Genomic DNA, 17,100 nt, shown 5'->3' with positions numbered 1-17,100 from the left:
AAATCAATGGGAGGCGGTTTTGGAAGTTTTTTGGTGCTGATTCTGACGCAGTGTCCGAGTCAATATCAAGGCCCAAAAACTCTGTGAACTGGGCCTTATTGTTAGGGCTTATTCAGACGAACGTGTAATACGTCCGTGCAACGTGCGTGATTTTCACGCGCCTCGCACGGACCTATGTTACTCTATGGGGCCGTGCAGACTGTCCGTGAGTTTCATGCAGCGTGTGTCCGCTGCGTAAAACTCACGACATGTCCTATATTTGTGCATTGTTCGCGCATCACGCACCCATTGAAGTCAATGGGTGCGTGAAAATCACGCCCAGCACTTCCGCAGCAGTATAAACTATGAATGAAAACAGAAAAGCACCACGTGCTACAAACATACAAACAGAGTGTCATAATGAAGCCGGCTGCGCGAAAATCACTCAGCCACGCATCATACGCTGCTGACACACGGAGCTGTTATGGACCTTTTGCATGCGCAAAACGCCACGTTTTTTTCGCGCGCAAAAAGCACACGCTTGTGTAAATCCGGCCTTAGGGTAGGCAAAAATCACAAATGAGAAAAAAAAGGTACTTTTTTAATTTATAAAAAAGTTTAGACTTACCCCGGCCGTAGTTTAGGTGACGAATCTCTCTCTTCTGAACGTAGCCCCGCCTCCTGGGATGACGCTGTAGACCATGTGACCGTTGCAGCAGTCACATGGGATGAAACGTCATGACAGGAGGCGGGGCTACGTTCAGAAGAGAGATTCGTCACCTAAACTACGGCCGGGGTAAGTCTAAACTTTTTTATAAATTAAAAAAGTACCTTTTTTTTTCTCATTTGTGATTTTTGCGGCAGAACCGCAGCATTTCCGCAACAGAGGAGCAGCGATTCCGCAGAATAAATTGACATGCTGCGGCTTAAAAAGCCACACTGCAGGTCAATTTTTTTTGCAGCGTGTGGGTGAGATTTGTTCAACGTGGCGTCTTGCGCATGCAAAAGGTCCATAACAGCTCGGTGTGGCAGCAGCGTATGATGCGCGGCTGTGTGATTTTCGCGCAGCCGCCATCATTATGACACTCTGTTTGTATGTTTGTAGCACGTGGTGCTTTTCTGTTTTCATTCATAGTTTATACTGCTGCGGAAGTGCTGGGCGTGATTTTCACGCACCCATTGACTTCAATGGGTGCGTGATGCGTGAACAATGCACAAATATAGGACATGTCGTGAGTTTTACGCTGCGGACACACGCTGCGTGAAACTCACGGACAGTCTGCACGGCCACAGAGTAACATAGGACCGTGCGAGGCACGTGAAAATCACGCACGTTGCACGGATGTATTACACGTTCGTCTGAATAAGCCCTAACAATAAGGCCCAGTTCACAGAGTTTTTGGGCCTTGATATTGACTCGGACACTGCGTCAGAATCAGCACCAAACAACTTCCAAAACCGCCTCCCATTGATTTAATCTGAAATCAATGGGAGCCAGTCGCGGAAAAAAGGAAAAGCAGCACGTCCTTTCTTGCCGCGGTTCCGCCTCTGACCTCCCATCGAAATCAATGGGAGGCAGAAAATGCATTTTTCGCTGCGTTTTTTGTCTGCTGTCCTCGATCGCCGCAGGCAAAAAACGTGGCAAGATAGTGTGGGCAGGTCAAAATCTGCCTCAAAATTCTTTAAGGAATTTTGAGGCAGATTTTTTAGGCCTGCAAAATACTCTGTGTGAACAGGGCCATACATAAACAGCACTTTGATACATTTTACTCACCGTGTCAGAAGAGCTGCTCCCACTCCAGTCCTCTTCAGGCGATGTCTTCGGTCCAGATGTCGTCCTTCACCTCCAGGCTCCAGAAAATTGATCGACGAACTCCTGCCGCCGCGCAACAACTGGACTCCTCCCCCTCTCCTTACGTAGCTACGCTCTGGAGGGAGGCGGAGAAGGAGGAGGAGGCGGGCCAGCAGGTAAGTAGTCTGTGCGCCGGGGATGTTCGGGGATGTTCTTGTGGTGCGGGCACGAGCCGGTTGCGCGCCGGCATGCCCGGTCGTTCGCGCGCGGGCGCGCGCCTGCGGACCTTTGTGCGCGCGCGCTTGTGCGGTGGAGCGCTTGTGCGGTCGAGCGCGTGCGGGTGCGCGTTTGCGGTGGAGCGCAAGCGGGCGGTGTTTTACAAGAGGGGGGCCCGCAGCTCACGTCGGTGTTTTACGAGAGGGGGGCCCGCAGCTCACGACATTGTTTTGGTGAAAAGAACAGGCCCCATTGCAGGGGCCTGTTTTTTTCTACCAAAGGCAAGTCGCGGCAGTTGCCGGGCCCCCCTTTCAATTAAGTTTGGCCGGGCCCCCTACAGTAGTACCCCTAATACCCCCCTGATGGCGGCCCTGTGCGTGGAAAGCGAAGGCTAACACGTCTGATCCGATCACACAAAAGAGCTACTGTAGCACAAATTGCTAAAAAGTTAAAGGGGTTGTACAGATTTGGGATGTTTTTATATTCTGATAACCTATCCACAGGATATGATGGGTTGGGGTCTGACACCATAACCCCGTACCGATCAGCTTTTCCAGCTGCCTCCAGGCGCCAGAAGCTATGCAGTTGTCGGTGCCAGAAACAAAAGGCTCCAACCACTGTATAGTGGCCATGGTGGGTTACTGCGGCTCTGAACCTATGCACTAGCATAGGAGCAGAGCTGCAGTACTGCAGCACAGCAGCTATACTGTGGTCGGAGCCTTTTTCACTGAGCACTGCATAGCTTCCGGCTCCCAGAGGAAGCCGGAACAGCTGATCGGTGTGGGGTCCAGGTGTCGGACCCCAACCGATCATATACTGATGACCTATCCTGTGGATAGGTCATAAGTATAAAAAAACAGCCCCGAATCTGGACAACCCCTTTAATGCTAGCTATGAGAGAAAGGTGTCAGAACACACAGCGCATCATAGCTTTCTGCGTTTCGGGTTCCGTAGCTGCGGACCAATTAGAGTGCCCATGGTGACCCATGCCATCGCCGAAAGCACCTACAATAGGCACATAAGCAGCAGAGAAAGAAGATGGCTTTATTTTTTTTTTAAACATTAAACATTGTTCTAATTTTTTCACGAGTCAGGAAATATTATAAATTAGATTCTAATTTATAACATTTCCCTGTGCTGGTCACTAGAGGGAGCAATTCCCAAAATTGCAGCATTGGCATGTTGTAAAGCAACCACATTGCTTTATGCTGCAAAATTTGAGAAGAGACACTCGCTCTAGCGTCCTCAAACAATCCCCCCTCCTTTATCCTGGCTAGTGCCAGGAGAAAGGAGGGGATTGAATGTACAAACCTCCTACACTGTGTCGCCATTTTTTGAGCGAATACACAGTGTAGTAGGCTTGAATACAGTGGTAATCACACACTAAAACTAAACACGTACACTAAAACACATACATACACAGAAATAACTTACCTGCTCCTGCCACCGCCGCTCCCTCCGGGCCGTCCGCTCCGTCTGCTCCCTCCGCTCCTAGTGCTTGCTTCAGAACACGTCCGGAAGCTGCGACCGGAAGTAGTAATCTTACTGTCCGGCCGCGGCTTCCGGTCCACAAGAAAATGGCGCCGGATGTCGCTCGGCCGCAGACCTATTTGGACTGGGTGGGAGCGGCGCATGCGCCGTTCCCACACAGACGGCGTACACCATAGTGAATGCGAACGGCTCCCGTTCGCATTCTCTATGGGGATGTGTGTGCCGTATTCCATCTCTGTATGTGTCGTTAATCGACACATACAGAAATGACAAAAAAAATGGCAGCCCCCATAGAGAAGAAAAAGTTAGAAAATAAAAAAAAAGTAAAACACAAACACACAAATAATTTTTTTTTAATAAAACACAAAGCAAATTGATATAAAAAAAAATTTTCCCGCGACACCCTTCCTTTAAAGAAGTGCATATCAGAAATGGAAAATTTGACCTGGACACAGGGGCATCAATGACCCTTGGTCATGAAAGGGTTAAACACCAACACCAAAATTTTTTATTAACTTTGAGATACAGCTTTTATGTATTCTGGATACATAGAAGCTGTATATTGCGCTCAAACCCTAATCTGTCAGGTCAGCGGGACTGACAGCTTTGGTGATAGCGGGTCCTGTGTGTCTCTGACATGCAGGATCCACCTGTTATCGATCACATCTAAGTTCATGAATGAATTACAAATGAATTATGCAGGACATCACCAATAATGTATAAATTACTGCAGCTGCTCTCAACAGCGCATGCTTATTTGCCAGTGTCTAACTCTAGAATCTGTAATGTAAATATAAAAATCGGTCCATGCTACATTATAATGGGCTCATGCAACATGAGTAACATAGAAGCAGGGAGGAGAAACGAATATTAAAGGAAATCTGTCAGCAGATTTATGCCTACCCATGACTCCCAGCACTTGGTAGGGCGCTTAAAAACACGTGGACACATCTTTTTTTTCCTTCATAGCATCTTCAATGTTAGGAAAATACACTTTATTGTGATACGCAAATGAGGTGCAAATGCCACGAGAGCGTCCCCAATCCCATCAAGTGCTTCAGGTCTCGCTTTGTAGCCCTGTCCAACTCGGAGAACTTGCGAGCTAATTTGCATACTGGATTAAAGTTAATTTTTTTCGGTCACAAAGGTATGTGTTCACATGTTTCTAAGTACCCTACCAAGCACTGAGTGGTTTGGTAGGCATAAATCATCTGACAGTGTTTGTTCAAGGGGGTGGTGAATGACTAAGTACACCAGTAGAGCTGTAGAAATACTCTAGTCATGAACATAATACAAAGTGCTATTAGCCACGGCTTAAAGGAGTATTCCCAAAATCATTGTGATTTATTCTATCCCATTTGTAATATCAACAATGTCGTCAAATATAATAATTTTTCAAAAATATACAATTTGTCTACAAATTTATTTAATTTCTTTATACCTTATTTCTATTGGAGACATTCTCCAGCAATTCTTTGTTTTCAAGTTGAGCATGCGCCGTTGTACACCGCTATTGTATGCCGCTATAGCTACGTTGCTTCTCTCCCTATGTGCCCTGAAATACGCAGTTTCACTGCAGAGGAAAGCATGCGCATTGTGTACCAGATGCTTTCTATGCATAAGCAGCTCCTCCGCACTCCATCGTTGCCACAGCACAGAACAATACCCCACTGAACCTCCCATGGCAAAATATCTCTACAAATTCATATATAAATCTGTATTATGTCCAGGAAAATATAGGGAGCCTGGAGGAGGTGCTTTTGGGAAATGAAGTATCCCACAAGCAAAGTGCAGTCACGTTGGCACTCACTTTACACCAAGCAGAATGAGGCATGGAGGAACAGGAGGCAGAAAGACTAGCTGGAAAAAGGCTAGTAAGTAGCTTAGTGAATATATGCGCATCTTTACATATGTTATTAGAGTACAGAGCTTGTGGAGATTTTGGTATTAGCGATTTGATTTTTTTTTTGTTTTGTCAGAAATATGCCTTTAACCAAAAACCGACAGTCTCTATATCTTTGGCGATCGCACATATTTTGCGGTTATATGCTAAAAATTGTATTTGCTAATGCTTCACAAAAGATCATGTTAATTGATGAGTAGAAATCAGAGAGATGTAGAACCAGAGTCAAGAAACATATCCATAAATATTAGCTGTCACTTACTCAGGTAAATGAGGTGGTCCTCTCCGCTCATCCACAAAACTAGAATCCAAGCATTTATTTCTCTGGCAAAATTCATTGAACAACCCAATATAATTTGGGTCAAACTACATAAGAAAAATAAATAAAAGCAATTATTAGGAAATCATGGTTGTTTTGGAGCTTTTTGATCTTACATTTCATTCTACTGTATAGGAAATAAGTATAAAAAAAACGCAAAATACATTGAAGGTTTAAAATTCAATGGCAATGGAATTTTGGCAGTGCCCTTGTTTTTATTCATTTTAATAAAAAGAATTAACACAAAAATATCAAAGTGTATATAAAATCCCCATAAATAAAGCCTTCCATTTTAACCCCTTTAAGGGGTTGTTCAGACATTTTATATTGATGGCCTATCCTTAGGATAGGCCATCAATATCAGATCGGTGGGGTTCCAACTCCCAGCACCCTCGCCGATCAGCTGATTGATGGAGCTGCGAAGTTCGTCGCCTTTCCTTAGTTTACAGGTACAATGCCATATACTTCAGTAGCGGATGTGCCTATGATTGCAATTCCTGTCCCATTCAAGTAAATGGGTCTAAGCTGCCATCCCAGGCACAGCCCTACAAAAGTATACTGCACCGATCAGCTGGCCTCTTCAGTGTTTACTGAAGAGGACAGCTGATCGGTGGGGGTTCTGAGAGTCGGACCCCCACCAATCTGATATTGATGACCTGTGCTAAGGATAGGCCATCAATAAAGTCACTTTTGCACAACTTCGGTCCAAGCATAAGATCCCGACTTATCCCAGGTTCCGTTTTTTCCAGCTTAGGCATGCCCTCGGGTCACAATTTGCAGGATATAATGTTAGACTTTGTACGTCCCCGGTGGAGGATTGGTTGACACAAGAGACACGTTGTCTAAACCATTATCCACACTGTACAGTTGTTAACTACATCTTCTACAAATCTTGATAGGGCCTTGGATCGTTGGTCTCAGACTCTTTCCTCGGTATCCACAGACTATCATAAAGAAATGCTATCTGCTCTAACAGGTCCTTTGATATCTACAAGGGACTGACTTATTCAATTAAAATTTTTCCATCAAACTTACTACACCCCTTCCAAATTATTTAGAATGGGACGCATACCTACTCCTGTCTGTCCACGGTGCCATGGAGCTGAGGGATCCATCATAGACATGTTCTGGGACTGCCCGTTTATTAACCCCTTCATGACTGCCATACGGCTAAATATGTTCCAACTGCCGATGCCCCATGCAGTTACCACGTGTATAAACGTGGACAGCCTTGAACTGGGTTTAATGAGTGCAGTGCTACTTCAGTGTAAGCAGCGCTGCACTCTCATGTCTGCCGGGGCTTTAAGAGCCCCGGACTACACCCCCACTGTAGATAGCGCCACACACAACCCCCTGTAGAAAGCGCAAAACCCCCTTCAGATAGCGCTACCTAAGCTCCCTCTAGGAGCGGAATTCCCAGTTTCAGATCGCTCTGTGCCGGGGATTCCGCTTCTAGAGTTAGCCCTTAACGTCACTGTCCATATAGTGAGACATCAGGGGCTCCCTCCAAGAGCGGAATCCCCGGCCAGATGGATTTCGCTCCTACAGGGAGCTACAGTGGTGCTGTTTACAGTAAGCGGGTGCCAATTACAGGGGGGGGGGGGGGTGCTGATACATACAGGGGGAGTGGCATTATCTACAGGGGAAGTGGCGCTATCTACAGAGGGGATGTTGCTATCTACATGGGGGTGGCGCTATCTACAGGGGTATGGTGTAATCTGCAGGGGGCGATGCTATCTGCAGGGGGGTGGTGCTATATACAGGGGGTGTGGCACTATTTACACAGGCACTGTGCAACTATATGGGCACTACCTACAGGGGATACTGTGGCGCTATCTACATGGGCACTGTGTGTGGCAATATGTGGGCACTATATACAGTGGGCAATGTGACACCATCTACAGTGGTATTGCATCACTATCTACTATTTTCAGGTTGCTGTAACAAAAAAACCCTATAGAATAAAATTCATCAATTTTTTTTTTTAACGTCCATGTAAAATGGATGGCAAATGTCGGTGAAAAACAGTCAGACGGTCGGGAAATGGATTCAAATTCTGAGACACATTGATGCAAAACAGCCGTGAAACTGACAGTTGATCCATTGTTAACTGCCCTTTTTTTCACGTCGTGTGAATATAGCCTTATAGCCCTCTTATCCGCTCACAGCGATCCAGGGTGACAGTGATATATATATATATATTAGAGAAATATATATAAAAAAATTACCAAAAAGTTTTTTTTTCCACATTTTTTGTGATTTGTCTGCTCATAATAAAAATTAAAAACACGCAATTAGTTAAAGAGGCTCTGTCACCACATTATAAGTGCCCTATCTCCTACATAAGGAGATGGGCGCTATAATGTAGGTGACAGTAATGCTTTTTATTTAAAAAAACGATCTATTTTCACAACGTTGGGAGTGATTTTGGTTTATGCTAATGAGTTTATTAATGCCCAAGTGGGCGTATTTTTACTTTCGACCAAGTGGGCGTTGTACAGAGGAGTGTATGACGCTGACCAATCGGCGTCATGCACTCCTCTCCATTCATTTAGACAGCAGAATCGCGTTATTACTAGAACATGATCTGCAGCCACATACACAGCGATTCTGCTTGATTAACGTTAATCCAGTGTCCTGATAATGAATACACATGACCATCCAGCCTGGACGTCATGTGTATTCAGAATCCTGATACTTCTGAATCTTTTCTGTGAGATTCCAGCAACGTATACGAAATCTCACGAGATCACGGAGGTAAACGAGATTTCGTATCCGTTGCTGGAATCTCACAGAAAAGATTCAGAAGTGTCAGGATTCTGAATACACATGACGTCCAGGCTGGATGGTCATGTGTATTGATTATCAGGACACAGGATTAACGTTAATCAAGCAGAATCGCTGTGTATGTGGCTGCAGATCATGTTCTAGTAAGAACGCGATTCTGCTGTCTAAATGAATGGAGAAGAGTGCATGATGCCGATTGGTCAGCGTCATACACTCCTCTGTACAACGCCCACTTGGTCGAAAGTAAAAATACGCCCACTTGGGCATTAAGAAACTCATTAGCATAAACCAAAATCGCTCCTAACGTTGTGAAAATAGATCGTTTTTTAAAATTAAAAAGCATTACTGTCACCTACATTATAGCGCCGATCTCCTTATGTAGCAGATAGGGCACTTATAATGTGGTGACAGAGCCTCTTTAAACTAATCTAGAAAATGAAAGCCTCATAAGCCTTGTAAAAAAACAAAGTAAACATAGTTGTGATATTCAAAGCGGTTGCAAAGATATTATTGTTTAAAAAGTGATTATCTGACATGGAAAATTTGACCTGGATACAGGGGCATCAATGACCCTCGGTCATGAAAGGGTTAATAAATTCTGGGCCGAGGTTTTGGAATTTCTTGGGCTTAAACTAGGACTCCCTTGTATACTTGTCTTTTATTATTGGTAGGGGACATTGTGACTACTGTCCCTATCAGATCTCTCATGACACTCTTAGGCTGGGTTCACACGAGCATGTTACGTCCGTAATGGACGGAACATATTTCGGCCGCAAGTCCCGGACCGAATACACTGCAGGGAGCCGGGCTCCTAGCATCATAGTTATGTACGATGCTAGGAGTCCCTGCCTCGCTGCAGGACAACTGTCCCGTACTGTAATCATATTTTCAGTACGGGACAGTAGTTCCACAGAGAGGCAGGGACTCCTAGCATCGTACATAACTATGATGCTAGGAGCCCGGTTCCCTGCAGTGTGTTCGGTCCGGGACTTGCGGCAGAAATACGTTCCGTCCATTACGGACGTAACATGCTCGTGTGAATCCAGCCTTACTGACCCAGGAGGAGGCGAATGTTGGGTGCAAGGTAGAACCTGCCGCCACAATGGTAGATTTGGCTAGAGAATGCAACCTCTTCTCAAGAGAATGAAGCATCTGACAGTAGAGTAGTAAAGAGTAGTTGTTGTTTTTTTTGTTGGACAGCCTAGACACACAGGCGGATTCAACCAGGCAGAGACAGCCTACTTGAAAAGCAAATTCTCCTGGAAGGGTAACAGTATATGTCAGTCCCATTTAAGGCAGGAAGGCACCTGTCAGGTTGCTTCTCATATGTGTAGAGCCTCAAACTCGATGTGGTTCGGGAAACCAGAGGCTTGCACTGGTGACAGCGAAAACACATCTCGGGAATAGGGAGTCATAATTACGAAGCACTCCAGCTAAAACACAACTTTCTATCACTGCACCCCCAAGTGATTGTCTATTCTGCTCTGGATAGAGTCCACCCTCCTCTCTGCTTCTGATCAAACACAATGTTTCATTTTAGATCTTTTCCACTATACTATACTATCAATCCCATGATCCCTCAGTACAGCATCACTTGAGCAACTACAGCCAGTACCATTTCTGTGTGCTGGTAGGACAGTGTAATTATCCTTCCCTCAATATTCTCCCAAATAAGCTGAGACCAAGTATCCAGTCAGGGAGGCTGAACTGAGCTGAATCTTCTTTATTATAAATATGTGAGAGGAGCCTGTCTAATCATCATCAGTAACTGTGATAGGAGTTTCTGTCCCGCACCTAGTCAAGAGCCTGTGTGTAACAGTTCATGCAATTTCATCATACAGGAAGCTCTGGTGACCGAGATGGTGACCCCCTGAGAGATAGAAAGACAAGTAATGCCCCGAGCGGTCACTATGATATCACGTGACCCCATGGAAAAGAAGGATTGCACGAGTTTTTAAATATAAAGGAATAACTACCAGACCCCTGGTGCTGTGTCCCAATGAGGCTGGAGAGGGATGTGAGGTTCCTGGGAAGCTGAGCAGGCCTGAACAGGCCCGCTTGAGTGGCGCTAACCGCAGCCATGGTGCGGCTGAAGTAAAATCCGCTAGCTAAAAGCCCATGCTGAAGCGAGCGCCCAGGAGAAAGTCCGCACAGAGAAACAACAGGACATGCCCAGCTCAGCAGTCTGCACAGCAGTGTCCAATGGAACGAAAGGATGCACATGACCAAAATTGGGTGGGAAAACTGCAGAGAAAAATTGCGGCCTAGTACTCTGGGAATCCAGGAACTAAATCAGTGCGGACCTGCCGGCGGAGACATGGCCGTCAGCACCGCGGCGCGCCACAGTGAAGAAGGGACAAGGACCAAGTAGGGACAAGAAAGGGAGCCTCCTCCAGAGTGTAGAATCCTCACTGGTGGAGAAAATCACTCTTAAAGAGCTCAAAAAATGAAGATAAGGAGGTCAGTGGACCTCCTGTATACGGACAGTATTACACTGTGAGGTGTCCCCCATTGGGCCACAGCACCCTTACACTGTGAGGTGTCCCCCATTGAGCCACAGCACCCTTAAAGACCTCCATGTTGGAGGAGGGAGAGGGAATACCCCATTCAGGGTACTACATAATTCTGCGCAAACGTCTTTGGGTGCACACAGGCTCACTTTTACAGGAACCTCTGATATATAGTAGCGTTACTGGCATTCCATCTGTGGTAGTAAAAAAAAAAAAAGTGTTAGATGACCAGCGATGGAGGAAGCGCAGTGCAGAGTACTGCCTGGTTTCCTGGCATCCTCAGGTGGTTGACTAGGCTGTCGAACAAGCTGACAATTCACCCTGAACTTAAAGGGAAAAAAGACAAAAAGAAATAAAACTAAATTTAAAAACTGCAGCAAACCTGAGAAGCACGTCATGCCTGCCTCCTATGGACACCAGGCTAAAATTTAGCTCAGTGTCTATGGGAAGGGTATGGACTGCCTTGCCGGAGCCAACATTTTTTTTTCCTACCTAATGTTAGCCTACTAATGGCAAAGGCCTATACCCATAATGTTGTGTTTCCAATCATATTAACAAAAAATTCTGTGATGTTTTAATAAATGTTCTCTATTTTCGCCTTGTAATACCTAGTACCTACCCCTAATTAAATACCTATAAAGCAAAACATCATGAAACAGTTTAAACAGAAAAATTCCTTTAATCCGCCATCCAATGATCAAGAAAGTCTGATAATTCGATTTCTCCCTCACTTACCGCTGCTGATAATAGGTAGTGTTCCATATTACATTCAAATGAATGGGCCATACATAGTCAGACTGAGTCCGCCAGTGCATGAGTTACTCTTTGTAGCCGATATCAGGCCAATAATCAGCCTAACGATCGTTCTTACAAATTTATGTTCTCGATTATTGGACGGTATAAATAGGGCAGCGATCGGCTGACAAACTAGCAAACGCTCGTTCGTCGGCTGACCACATAATTTATGCAACCTATAAAATCATCGTTGTTGGTGGTGCATCTCCTGGTGTAAACAGGGGATGTGCTGCCGACAACGATGCAAACAGATGGGGAAGAAACGCCTGTATAAACAATCGTTCGTTCCCAGCCATGTAAAAAGCCTGTTAATGAGCGCTGATCGACTTTTTATATCGTTGTTCGGCACGCTTTATGGGAATAAATCTGTCCGTGTAAGCCTTCATAGAGGGGGATCCCATGCAGAGAACAAACCTCTGACATCCAGATTTCTTGACAACCCCTTTTGTGCCAGATTAAAAGAACTTTACTGTTTTATTTAAAACAACTGAAATGTAAAAAAATTTAACTCGGCGATTTAAAATGATGTGTAATTAAAAATATAACTGCATACCGCAATGTTACTGGCAGCTCCATTAACCCCTGATGGACTTGCTGCAGCGCTGTCAAAACAAAATTGCATTAAAATGTAGCAACAATGATATTCTCATAAAAAAATAAGCATAATAAACCATATTGCAGTAATAAAACTGCTCATTACTGCTTACCAAAAATGGATATATTTAGTTGAACACCTTAGGCCAGCATCACCTACACACAGTTTGATGTCGCTTTTAGTGACGTTTTTGGATCAGTTTTTTGAGCCAAACACAGAAATGGATATAAAAGGAAGGAAAGGTATAAAGAAAAGACTGATTAATTTCCTCTCTTTTGTGTCCAGTCCTGTGTTTGGCTTAAAAAAAAAGGGATCCAAAAACTGCAGCCTATTTTGGGCCTTCTGGACCAAGCTATTTTTTTTTCATGTTCTCATCGACGCATTCCAAGAGCTAGAACTTTACCATCGAAAAGCTGCATCAAGGCTCGTTTTTTTTGTGGGACGAGTTGTAGTTTTTATTGGAGCTATTTTAAAAAGTACATATTTATTAATTAACTTTCTGGAGAGAAAAAATTGGGGGGGAATGGAGAAAAAACAGCAATTCTACTGGTTTTTTTTGTGTTTTTTTTAACCCCTTCCCGACATTTGTCGTAAGTATACGTCATGGAAAGCCAGTGCTTCCCGCAAAATGTCGTATACTTACGACAAATGTTTGGCACCGTCTCAGAAGCCGAGTCGGTGCCATAATCGTCGGATCTCAGCTGTATCTGACAGCTGACATCCGGCTGTAATGGTGGGGACCGAAATTAGCTTAGATCCCCGCCATTAACCCCTTAAGTGCAGCGCTCAAATGCGAGTGCTGCACTTAAGGTGTTTGCAGCTCATCGGAACCCCAGCAATGAAATTGCCGGGGTTCCGGTGGCTGCAATGGCAACCAGAGGCCTAATACTGGCCTCCCGGTGTGCCTAGCACCGAAGCCGGTCAAGATCCGCCCGGCGGCGGAGCCTGATCGGCTTCCGTAGCCGCCAGAAAGATGGCGCCGGCTCAGGAGCTGATCCGCTGTCATCAGCGGTGGAAGTCAGCTGTATGTTACAGCTGTCATCCACCTGTAACAGCAGGAACCGGAGCTAGCTTCGATCCCTGCCATTAACCCCTTCGATGCCGCAATCGAAAGCGATTGCTGCATCGTAGCGGTTACTAGCAGATCGCCAGCCCTGACAGGCAATCAGGACTGGTGACTGCTGCTATGGCAACAGGAGACACAATGGTCTCCTGCTCTGCCATTACGGAAGCCGAATTAGGCCCCACCGGGAGGCGAAGCCTAATCGGCTTGCTGTCAGTGAATGACTGACAGATCTAATACATTGCACTACATAGGTAGTGCAATGTATTAGAAAAAAAATAATCTGACCGTTGGACCTTCAAGTCCCCAAGTGGGACTTGAGAAAAAGTGCAAAAAAAGTATAAAAAGTGTAAAAAAAAGTGCAAAAAAATAAAAAATTGAAAAGAATAAAAGTTTCAAGTAATAAAATAAGACAAAACACAATCCCCCTTTTACTCTTATCAAGTCCTTTATTATTGAAAAATAATAATAAACCATACGTATTTGGTATCGCCGCGACCGTAACGACCTGAGGTATCAAAATATTATATTATTTATTGTACGCGGTGAACAGCGTAAAAAACTTTACCAGAGTTTCTGTTTTTTGCGCTACAAATATTGGAATAAAAAGTGATCAAAAAGTCGCACGTATCCAAAAATGGTACCTATAAAAACGATAGCTCGTCCCGCAAAAAACAAGCCCTCATACAGCTCAGTCGACAAAAAATTAAAAAGTTATGGTTCTCACAACAGAAAAAATACATTCTTTTTACAAAAATAATTTTATTGTGCAAAAAGTTGTAAAACATAAAAAAGTGCTATAAATTAGGTATCGCCGGAATCGTACGGACCCGCAGAATAAAGTGAACATGTCATTTATAACGCATGGTGAACGCTGTATAAAAAAACCTAAAAAAGCTGTGCCAGAATTGCGTTTTTTTGTTTACCTGGCATCCCAAAAAACAGGATAAAAGGTGATCAAAAAGTTGCATGTACCCCAAAATGGTACCAATAATCACTACAGCTCGTCCCACAACAAACCAGCCCTCATACCACTACGTCTATGAAAAATTTAATTAGTTATGGCTCCAATAAGTCAGGAAATAAAAAAATATGCAGTTGTGCAGGTCCGAGGGGAACATTTCTTCTGTTTCAAGAGGCGATTTATCAAGGACCTAAAATTAGGGAACCAAGAAGGGGAGTGCCCAAACATATCCGTAGGAAGCGACAGTGCCCGTATTATACCAGGACAACACTTTCCCAGCAAAATTCCCCAAACTGCAAAGGTGCGGAATGTGGACCAAAAGGGGGATAAGAAAGGACGCCATTTATCAGTGCGACACCGGCCTGTGAAAAAGGATTGCTTCACAGCATAACACACATCTATAGATTATTTTATTATTTTTTTACCCCATTATTATACCACCTGACTATGCCCCTTATATACTCCGCCCGGCTTACATGTACCCCCACATTATAAATGGAAACACCAGCAATACTCAAACAAATCTACTACCAAGCAAAAGCTGCTCTCCAAAAGGCAAATGGTGCTCCCTCCGCTCTGAACCCTACAGCGTGCCCAAACAGCTGTTTCCTTCCACATAAATGGCATCGTCATACCCGGGAGAACTCTTAACAATTTTTGGGGTGTGTGTCTCCAGCGTCATAAGCCGGCCATGACATATTTGCCACTGAATGGCATATCTAGGGAAAAATATAAATTTTTAATTTGCACTATCCGCAGTGCAACCATTTATGGAAAAGACCTGTGGGGTGAAAATGCTCACTACACCCCTTAATAAATGCCTTGACAGGTGCAGTTTCCATAATGGGGTCACTTCTCAGGGGTTTCTTTTTATTATTTCACATCTGAGCCTCCGGAGTTGTGAACCAATACTTTGTAAATCGCCAAATTAGGCCTCAATTTGACATGGTACGCTTTCACTCCTGAGCCTGGTCGAATGTCCAGGCAAAAGATTAGTGCCCCATGTAGGGTGTTTCTAAAACCAGGAAACCCAGCATAATAATTAGAGCGCTGTCTTGTTATGGTGGCACAAGCTGGGCACCACATATTGGCATATCTATGGAAAAAATCCCATTTTCACTCTGCAACATCGAGTGCACCCTAATTTCTACAAAACACCTGCAGGGTTAAAATGCTTACTACACCCCTAGGTAAAAGCATTGAGGGGTGTAGTTTCCAAAATTGGGTCACTTCTGGGGGGTTTCCACTGTTTTGGGCCCACAGGCGCCCAGAAACCAATCCAGCAACATCTGCACTCCAAATGGCGGTCCTTCCCTTCTGAGCCCTGCTGTTGTTTGCCCAAACAGCAGTTTATGATCACATATGGGGTATTGCCGTACTCGGGAGAAATTGCTTTACAAATGTTGGGTTCTTTTTTTCCTTTATTTGTTGAGAAAATGAAAAAATTTGCGCTAAAGCTACGTCTTATTGAAGAAAAAGGATTGTTTTTATTTTCACTGCCCAATTCTAATAAATTCTATGAAACATCTGTGCGGTCAAAACGCTCACTACACCCCTAGATGAATTCCTCAAGAGGTGTAGTTTCTTAAATGGAGTCACTTTTTGGGCGTTTTCATAGTTTTGTCCCCTCAGGGGTTTTGCAAATGTGACCAGGCCTCCGCCAACCATTCCTGCTAAATGCCAAAGCCAAATAGCGCTCTTTCCCTTCTAAGCCCTGCCGTGTGTCCAAACAGCCGTTTATGACCACATATGGGGTATTGTTTTACTCGGGAGAAATTGCTTTACAAATTTTACAGTGCTTTTTCTCCTTCAGTCCTTGTGGAAATGAGAAAAAATTAACTAAACCTACATTTTCTTTGAAAAAATTTAGATTTTAATTTTCACGGCCTACTTCCAATAATTTCTGTAAAAAACCTGTGCGGTCAAAATGCTCACTATACCCCTAGATAATTTCCTTGAGATGTGTCGTTTCCCAGATGGGGTCACTTTTGGGGGATTTTCACCGTTTTGGCACCGCAAGAGCCCTTCAAACCTGACATGGTGCCTAAAATATATTCCAACAAAAATAAGGCCCCAAAATCCACTAGGTGCTCCTTTGCTCTGAGGCCGGTGCTTCAGTCCAGTAGCACGCTACGGCCACATGTGGGATATTTCCTAAAACTGCAGAAACTGGGCAACAAATATTGAGTCGCATTTCTCTGGTAAAACCTTCTGTGTTATAAAAAAAATTGTATTAAAGAGACTCTGTCACCACATTATAAGTGCCCTGTCTCCTATATAAGGAGATCGGCGCTGTAATGTAGGTGACAGCAGTGCTTTTTATTTAAAAAAACGATCTTTTTTCACAACGTTAGGAGCGATTTTGGTTTATGCTAATGAGCTTTCTTAATGCCCAAGTGGGCGTACTTTTACTTTCGACCAAGTGGGCGTTGTACAGAGGAGTGCATGATGCTGACCAATCGGCATCATGCACTCCTCTCCATTCATTTACACTGCACTAGCGATATAGATATATCACTATGTGCAGCCTCATACACAAACCCTAACATTACTACAGGGTCCTGATAATGAATACACATGAAATCCAGCCTGGACGTCATGTGTACTCAGAATCCTGACACTTCTGACTCTTTTTTTGTGAGATTCCGGCAAGTGAAACCAAATCTCGTTTAGCTCCGTGATCTCG

General features: G+C 44.3%; 1 protein-coding gene across 1 annotated transcript in view; it reads right to left on the bottom strand.

Moving 5' to 3' along the window:
• The window catches only part of LOC142759971 (interferon-induced, double-stranded RNA-activated protein kinase-like), a 100,707-nt gene that overhangs the window by 70,742 nt on the left and 12,865 nt on the right, over positions 1-17,100 (bottom strand). Inside the window, exons 5-6 of the mRNA XM_075862809.1 lie at positions 12,346-12,394; positions 5,644-5,747 (exon numbers count right to left, since the gene is read on the bottom strand). Of these exons, the coding sequence (XP_075718924.1) occupies positions 5,644-5,747; positions 12,346-12,394 (153 nt within the window). The remainder of the gene's footprint in view (positions 1-5,643; positions 5,748-12,345; positions 12,395-17,100) is intronic.

This window comes from Rhinoderma darwinii, chromosome 4, assembly GCF_050947455.1.
Source record: "Rhinoderma darwinii isolate aRhiDar2 chromosome 4, aRhiDar2.hap1, whole genome shotgun sequence".
In the NCBI taxonomy this organism is placed as follows: domain Eukaryota; kingdom Metazoa; phylum Chordata; class Amphibia; order Anura; family Rhinodermatidae; genus Rhinoderma; species Rhinoderma darwinii.
Note: the sequence above shows the minus strand (reverse complement) of the source record. Positions and strands in the feature narration are given on the sequence as shown.